The sequence below is a fragment of the Uloborus diversus genome, chromosome 6 (assembly GCF_026930045.1).
Source record: "Uloborus diversus isolate 005 chromosome 6, Udiv.v.3.1, whole genome shotgun sequence".
Taxonomy (NCBI): domain Eukaryota; kingdom Metazoa; phylum Arthropoda; class Arachnida; order Araneae; family Uloboridae; genus Uloborus; species Uloborus diversus.
Window position 1 is genome coordinate 4,157,600 of NC_072736.1, and position 9,379 is coordinate 4,166,978.

The following is a 9,379-nucleotide window of genomic DNA, read 5'->3' on the forward strand; positions in this document are numbered from 1 at the left end:
AGGCAGTGAGAAGAAGTTGCGGTCCTGGGTAGGTTTTAATTGATTTTTTTTCTTTCTAAATCATTCTGTATAGCAGCAACTACAAAGGCTACTAGTACTAAAACTTGTCCTAAGTCAGAAAAGAAGTTCACCCCTCCCACTCCAATATAGTAGCAACTTGTAAGGAAAAAAATTTTTTTTTTCAAATACTAGAAAAGAAAAATATGAAGCAAAAGGCTACAAAAGAAATGTCTTGATATTTTGCTCCATTTTGTTAATTACATTGAAAAAGTTTTTTGTGTTCAAAGCAAGTAGTTTGTATTCCCCAGGCGTTGTTGACAAGTCCCGCCCTCTCGTCTTCTTTATCTTTATCTTTACTAATAACTAGTGGCACCCGCACGGCTTCGCCCGTAATAGAAAAATTAAAGGTCTTTTGATTCGCTTGTATATTTACAAATAATGTATGGTGAATTTTCTCGCCAATTGGCTTGTACCGACGTTACAGTTCCACGTTATGATAATTTCGTATCTCGCCAATTGGCTTGTGCCCATGTTAGGGTTCAACGTTATGATAATTTCGTAATTTATGATAATTTTTTTTCTTAAAATTGGAATAAAAAAAGAACCACATCGAATTTTCGAAAAATCGCTTCGAGGTGCACACCCCCATGCTACATACTAACTTTGTGCCAAATTTCATGAAAATCGGCCGAACGGTTTAGGCGCTATGCGCGTCACAGACATCCTACAGACATCCAGACATCCAGACATCCTCCGGACAGAGAGACTTTCAGCTTTATTATTAGTAATAATGTATGGTGAATTTTCTCGCCAATTGGCTTGTACCGACGTTACAGTTCCACGTTATGATAATTTCGTATCTCGCCAATTGGCTTGTGCCCATGTTAGGGTTCCACGTTATGATAATTTCGTAATTTATGATAGTTTTTTTTCTTAAAATTGGAATAAAAAAAGAACCACATCGAATTTTCGAAAAATCGCTTCGAGGTGCACACCCCCATGCTACATACTAACTTTGTGCCAAATTTCATGAAAATCGGCCGAACGGTTTAGGCGCTATGCGCGTCACAGACATCCTACAGACATCCAGACATCCAGACATCCTCCGGACAGAGAGACTTTCAGCTTTATTATTAGTAACTAGTGGTACCCGCACGGCTTCGCCCGTAATAGAAAAATTAAAGGTCTTTTGGTTCGCCTGTATATTTACAAATGATGTGTGGTGAATTTTCTCGCCAATTGGCTTGTACCGACGTTACGGTTCCACGCTATGATGATTTCGTATCTCGCCAATTGGCTTGTGCCCATGTTACGGTTCCACGTTACGATAATTTCGTAATTTATGATACTTTTTTTCTTAAAATTGGAATAAAAAAAGAACCACATCGAATTTTCGAAAAATCGCTTCGAGGTGCACACCCCCATGCTACATACTAACTTTGTGCCAAATTTCATGAAAATCGGCCGAACGGTTTAAGCGCTATGCGCGTCACAGACATCCTACGGACATCCTACAGACATCCTCCAGACATCCTCCAGACATCCTCCGGACAGAGAGACTTACTGCTTTATTATTAGTAAAGATAAAGATAAGGAATATTTACAAATAATGTATAGTGAATTTTCTCGCCAGTTGGCTTGTACCGACATTACGGTTCCACGTTATGATCATTTCGTATCTCGCCAATTGGCTTGTGCCCATGTTACGGTTCCACGTTACGATAATTTCGTAATTTATGATACTTTTTTTCTTAAAATTGGAATAAAAAAAGAACCACATCGAATTTTCGAAAAATCGCTTCGAGGTGCACACCCCCATGCTACATACTAACTTTGTGCCAAATTTCATGAAAATCGGCCGAACGGTTTAAGCGCTATGCGCGTCACAGACATCCTACGGGCATCCTCCAGACATCCTCCAGACATCCTCCGGACAGAGAGACTTACTGCTTTATTATTAGTAAAGAAGAAGATAAAGCTGAAAGTCTCTCTGTCCGGAGGATGTCTGTGACGCGCATAGCGCCTAGACCGTTCGGCCGATTTTCATGAAATTTGGCACGAAGTTAGTTTGTAGCATGGGGGTGTGCACCTCGAAGCGATTTTTCGAAAATTCGATTTTGTTCTTTTTCTATTCGAATTTTAAGAACAAAAATATCATAAGATATGGACGAGTAAATTACGAAATTATCATAACGTGGAACCGTAACATGGGCACAAGCCAATTGGCGAGATAAGAAATTATCATAACGTGGAACCGTAACATGGGTACAAGCCAATTGGCGAGAAAATTCACCATACATTATATTATTTGTAAATATACAGGCGAACCAAAAGACCTTTTAATTTTTCTATTACGGGCAAAGCCGTGCGGGTACCACTAGTAGTAACATATATGTATATACATGGTGCGATCCAAAAGTAATGTGCCTTACTTTATACTGACGCAAGCACACCCTGCAGCTCATAACTTCATGAATTTAATAAGTACTACATCGTAAGTTAAGTGTTTTTACAGCTGGCTTTTTCATGCTCAAAAGAAGCTTCTTCCTAAAAGGATAAGATATCTGAGTAGTACTGTAAAAGCACTTATTTTCGCGAGACTTTAACTTTCGCGATCCCGTCGTTGTCGCGAAAATTTAAGTCCCGCAAAATATTTCTTTGTGGTGGATTTTTCAACTTTCTCGGCACTGTTATTATAAAATCCGCAAAATTTTCAGCTCGTCAAGTCAGATACTTTCATTTTCGCAAAAATTTGTGCTTTTAATGTTCAGAAAAAGTGCGCACGGAATGGAATTGCATCATCAATCATTATTCCAGCTGATAAAACTAAAAAATAAATACGTATAAACTGAAAAAAAAAGAAAAACAAAGTTGGATGTTCTCCTTCTCTTCTACGTCATTCCACAGCCACCGTATGACGTCACTGATTTGCGTATTGGAATCGTGATCTGATTTACGCCATACAAAATCTTTTATGATAAAAACTGTGTGAATGTATTTTCGCTTGGGTTTTATGGGAATCGCTGAATTTTAGGAGGTGGTTTTTTTTTTTTTTTTTGAGCAATCACGATTGCTTATTGTTCTCATTTGACTGTTTTTGGCGTGCTATCATTTTATTTTCCCGCCAGCACCCTCTACAGCATCACCGTCGACCGGCTCCTCACGATGCTGCTCCTCTAGCGAAAGCCGTCTCCAGGCTGCGTCCATATCCTACACACACGCGCATACATACATAACCACACACACACACACACGCACACACAAATACATACACCTACACACACACGCACACACAAATACATACACCTACTCACACATACACAAACACATACACACACACAAACACATACACACACTCAAACACATACATACACACACACGCATATATACAGACACCTAGACATACATACAGACACCTACACATACACACACACCTACACACAACTACCCACACACTCATCACACTCATGCCTGCACACAGACACAAACATATATGCCTACACATACATACACATTCCCCACCACACACAACTACCCACACACTCATACCTGCACACAGACACAAACACACATGCCTACACACACATACACATACCCCCTATACACAAACATACATGCCTACACACACATACACATACCCCTATACACAAACACACATGCCTACATACACAAACACACACTCGTGATTGCGAAAAACATAATTTGAATTCAAGATATCAAAATTCAAATTATTTCTTTTTTCTTTTTGTTTTTTCTCAAAGTAGTGGATTATTTGTGAAATTATGTACATTTGTTTACAGATGTAATTTCCCGATAGTGTTTTATCCCAGACTCTGGAGCGTGCACAGAAATTTTGGGGCCCGTCACCAATGACTTTTACGAGCCCCGCTCCATATTGCTTGCCCCTATATTCAACCCTTCATTTAAAAAATATTGGGTCGCTTTCACGCTCGGACCCGGTCCGACAGGTGTCCCTTCTCCCCCCCCCCCTTTGCACGCCCCTGCCCACATAGATGTTCTTTTGAATAAAATGAAAAATGTCATACAGTGTTTTTTAACATGTTAGAATCATTACGTTTCTCTTTGTATCGAGTTTTGTAAATTTATTTTGCGTGGAAAACGTATCAAATCATTTATTAGAAAAAACAAGAATGTTTTTTTTTCGATGGTTAAATATTGTATTTTTTTTTTTTTTTTTGCTTAAAAAATATTAAGATATTTTAAGAAAAATTTTGAAAATTAATGTGAGATACTTATTTAACAAAAACATGTGTGAGAAAAAAAAAAGCATAAAAAACTGAATATAAATTTGTTTTCCAATCTTTTACGATAAAAATTGTTCGCATGTATTTTGGCTTGATTTTCGATATTGCTTAATTTTAGGGCTTTTTTTTTGGTAGTATGATTTTGTGATTTATTTGTGGGTTCCATACGTTTGCTACGAGAAATAATTTTTTCGATACAGTTTTATACCATATGGTTTTTTTTTTTTTTTTAATTCGATGAAAGCCATAAGATTCTATTTATTTAAGTGCAATTGAAACTTTTTTTTTTGTCATATATCGCCGAATGTTGCGCATTTTTTAAATTTATTTATTTAATATTATTTATTTGGATGTTACCGGCAATATTTGAAATCCAGTGTTTTTTTTCTCGTAATCTTTTTTATTAAATTTTAATTCTCTTTTTTGCCAAGAATAGGTAGAAATAAAAGTTTATACTTAGTGTTTTTTACCACCAGATGAACGAATTAAATCAAGTCGGTTTTCTCCTTACGTATTTTAATGTTTATGTTCCAAATAAATCCTATTATCAAAATTAATTTTAGCGTCTACAGCCCTGACATATGTAAAAAACTAAGCCATTGTGTTTCTTATTTAAAACTTAATATTTTGATACATTTCAAGTTTTTTTATTAAAAAAATTAATATCAAGGAACATATGATTTCAAATCCTTAACAATATTTAGCGCAATTAATTTGAACGATTGAAATGAAAATTAATCGATTGAAATTAATTTTAAAAATGTATTCGAATAAATGATTTTTTTAAAAATTATTTAAAATATTGTTTAGGTAATAACTTCTTCAAATAATAAAGTAATTACTAATATTAAAGTACTTATAGCTTCGCCATAAAATAATCAACTTTTTTGAGAACATTACGAATACTTTACAGAATTTCAACCATTCCTAGTTTAAGCCATATATATACAAAATGAGCAGTGAAAGAAAATTCACTTGTTACTTCTAACAAATTTGCTGTTCGAATATTTCTTGCTCATCTTTGAAACTTTGTTTTAAAGAGCAGCGCACGAATGGCTAGGCAAGCATGGATTTAAAGGGGGGGGGGGCTATGCAGGTCGTGACTCCTCCTGGATCTCCCCCTCCCTCTCCCTTAAACGTTCAAATATTGCCTAAATTTGCATTTTGGCGACTTCTATTTCGAAAAAATTTTCCTAGACCCCCTATTAGGGCCCTAAAATTGCACTTCGACCACACCTTTCCACTAATAATGCCCTTCAAAAACCAGAAGCTAGATCCGTCCTTAGGTCTAGCAGGTACAAAACTAGATTCTAAAATCAATGCTGTTTAGTTCGATTACTAATTATTCCATAATTAAAATTGATTAAAAAAAGATTTGGTGAAGGTTTTTTTTTTTTTTTCTTTTTTTGCATGGAGTGGAGGAGAGTATTTACTTAGTGTACATTCTGTAAAAAAAATATATTCACTCATAATTTTAAGCAATATATTTTTCAAGACTACGAAACTTTATTGCTGCCTCTCGCCCTCCTTAAATTATCTGAATGTATGTGTACTCTAGAGGCAGTCCCCCAAAGTGCTTATCCCCCCACGGCAGGGGCGCATCTCCTAAATACCATGAAACCCCCCCCCTAGGAGCGAAACCTCCCACAACAAAGAAAAAAATACCTCTAAAAGCCATCCCCCTAAAAATTTCAATGGTGCAGTCTGAGCCATGCCCCCCTCTCCCTTCCTAGGAAGGCACTCCTGCCAGAGGAAAATTATTAAAACTAACAAACATGAAATTTTTTCAGGGTGTCAAACTTGATTTAAATTTGAAAGAAAATGACCTAGGGTGGCAGTTTCAAAATTTTGCTCCGGGGTTTCGGAAAAACCAAAGATCCGGTACTGAATGCGCATATTATTTTGTTAAAAATCAGAATCTATGGCTAAACATTCGGGTTTTTACTAGGCAGTGAATTTTTTTTATTTCCGTGAATAAAAAAAATTAGTGCATATTTTAGGAGTTTTTAGTTTTCATTTGCATGCATATTTTGATGATTTTATTGTGCATATAGTCTGAGTTCAAATTATAATAATAAAAATAAATGGTTCACCTGAATGTTTCGGGAATGTGCTCCCCCCTCTCGGGGGTGCTGAGGAGTTTCTGTGCTGGGCAGGCTGGCCTCTTGAGTGGTCGCATCCTCAGGGAGGTGGTCTCCGTGGGCGAGCGGGACATGATCCAGGAGAGCAATCCGAACAGGTGGTTGTCGCCGATGATGTGGGATTCCGAACTCATCCTCTCTCGACTGCGGCAGACGATCTAAAGGAACGGGGAGGCGGGAACACACCTCTTATGGATGCCGGCGGAGGGATGCGGAGGAGGGAGGGTCTGCCGGATTTGGCAGGCGTATCGCCTCGGTTTCGTGTTCTTGGGAACTTGCGAGTTCTATGTGGTAACCTGGAGATTTAAATATTCGAAGCACTTTTTTATTGGGCAAAGGAACATTTTAGGTGCGAATGGATTTCAATGGGATGTGGGGAATCGTCTTCGCACGAAGAAGTGTTCCTGTAAGTTTGTTTGCATAAAAAGAAAATCTCTTGTCAAATTCTGTGTTAGACCTAATTGTGGGAAATGAAGGATCAGATTTAATCTGTCTTTCGTCAATTCTTAATCGAAATTTTATCTTTGAATTTGAGATAGTGTGTGCTGTATGTCAAATATGATGTATAGTTGGGGCCAACTTTACCTGGCAGCTTTGTGAAGGTGCGCACGCAGCATGCATTGCTTGGCAGCATGAGCAGTGAAAAATTAATTGCTTTAACTGCCCATATTTTATCAAATTTTCAACATTTTGATTTCAAATTTTAGTATTATACTTCTCTTGTAAACTGACAAGTTTTCTGAAAGTTTGGTAAGCTTTGATGAAAATCTTTGCTTGTTATAAGTCGAAAACCTTCAAATAAAATTTGTAGTTTTGAAAGAAATGCTTATAGCTTCGTGCATATCAGTGATACTTTCTCGAAAATATACAAAATAATTATACATAGTTATCTAACTAATTTCTGAAATTTACAGCTTTTCTCGGCTATTTTCGATGAAAGATGATCAAAAAACATTTTTGTTTTCCTCAATTTGTTACTGATCCCCAAAACGCAAGAGTGATATAACTTTTATTCGAAAATGACAGCTAGAGCATACTTTTTTGGGACAAAAGTTATAAATCAGTTGGTACCTTTATTTCTTGAGAAATCCTTTAAAATGTGGATTTTTGAAAGTGTCCCAATACGTTTCGTCATATAGTGTAAGTAAAACAACTGTTGTAACTTCACTGTGAAGTGGAGAGAAAGATGCCAATCTCCACTTATTTTTCAACCACCTTCTTCCAGGGCCCGATTAAAATATCGAGGGGCCCTCTTTATAGGCCAAATACTTTTTTTGGGGGCCCTTGCATTCAAACTTTATAACATTAGCCGTCCGCTAAATAAATTTTAGCAAGACTAAAGTAATTTCAACCATTTAGGGGCTCCTAAATATCGGGGGCCCTAGGTCAGGGCCTAGTTGGCCTATTCAGTAACCAGGTCCTGCCTTCTTCTCATATTGACAGCCAGTTTCTGCCTTGCGGATAAAGAAGCACTCTCTCTAGTTGTATACCAGCTCTGTGAACAACTCTATTTGCCTTTCTCTTCCGCTTTCAACATGACGAAAAGGAAGACTAAAGCCGAAAGGCATGCGTTTTAACCTGCATGCTTTTTTCACGCGCTGAATTGTCTGAATTTTCACGACGCTTGCAACTGCCAAGGCCCGACTAACAAAAAAAGTCCCTAGGCCTACAATAATTTCGAGGCCCCTTGAAGACTGATTTTCGGGGCCCCTTGTCTATCATAGAATTATGTAAATCATTTATCATGTGCATTCATGAATCCCCTCGCTACTATTAGAATTAATAAAAATATCCTTTAAGTAAGTTTTTTCCAACTAAAAAGTCATTTTTTAAAAATTATTACTCTAAAATTACATGTACTTTTTGCGTAGTTGCAATGCTATGCATAATTCTTTAAGTAGTTTGGGGCCCCTTAGCAAGATGGGGCCCCAGGCGCAGGCCTAATTGGCCTGTGCGGTAATCAGGCCCTGGCGACTGCGCACGTATCTTTATCAGTCTTTCATCAGACGAAAGGTAAAAGGATATCGCATGTGTGTTGTTGTTGTCTTGTGCCAGCTAGGCTGGTTATTTGGAGTGCGCTGCTTCACTTCTCGAACTTACCGAAATCAGGGCCTGATTACCGCACAGGCCTATTAGGCCTGGGCCTGGGGCCCCCTCTTCCTAAGGGGCCCCAAATTACTTAAAGAATTATGCTTAGCATTACAAGTATACAAAAAATACACACATTTTTAAAATAATAGCCTTCAGGGGGCCTCCAAATTATTGTGGGCCTTGGGACTCACTTTTAGTTAGTCGGGCCTTGACCGTAATTCGGTGGGAAGTTTGACTTCCACAGTGCACACATGCAATAAAGACCCGTTTGTAAGGAGGCAACCACTCACAGCGCAAAACACATTCCCACAAAGAAAGGGCAAGGACATGAGAGAGAAAGTACATCCATGCCCAAGCCGGGATTCGAACTCAGGACCTTCCCACCGCAACCAGACGTCTCTGACCACGAGACAAGCAGTTTTGCCAGATTGGGGGAAATTTCCCCATTTTGGGGAAATCTGGTGCTCTCTGGGGAAATTTTGGAGAAATGGGTTTTGAGGGGAATTCTTCGGGGAAAAATTTTTTCCTTGGGGAAAACCTGGGGGAAAAGAAAACCTCGGGAAAAAAGAATGTTTTTCATATTTAAATTTACGTCAAGAAGTAGTGAGAACATTGTTTGTATCAAACAGCGTTGGGTTAGCTTTGTTTAACTTTTTGGAATTCGCATTTCCCATTATGTGGAATATTATGCTATGGAATTCGTATTAATGTTCAGCGTGAGTAACTAGTTGATACGTGAAACAAGTAAAAATAAGTGTGATGAAGAGTGTTTTTAGATAAATATATACAACAATCATAGTTTAAATGTACATACAGAAGCAGAGTAGTAAATGCGAGCAGAAAAAAAATATTTGACTATTTCTTATCTCTCGGTCAGGCGCT

The 9,379-nt window shown here is 37.7% G+C and overlaps 1 protein-coding gene across 1 annotated transcript in view; it reads right to left on the minus strand.

The window, feature by feature from the left end:
- The window catches only part of LOC129224415 (transmembrane protein 205-like), a 29,401-nt gene extending 22,850 nt beyond the window's left edge, over positions 1 to 6,551 (minus strand). Inside the window, exon 1 of the mRNA XM_054858863.1 lies at positions 6,359 to 6,551. Coding sequence (XP_054714838.1) covers positions 6,359 to 6,540 — 182 coding nt within the window. The 5' untranslated portion in view covers positions 6,541 to 6,551. The remainder of the gene's footprint in view (positions 1 to 6,358) is intronic.
- Positions 6,552 to 9,379: the final 2,828 nt, after the last annotated feature.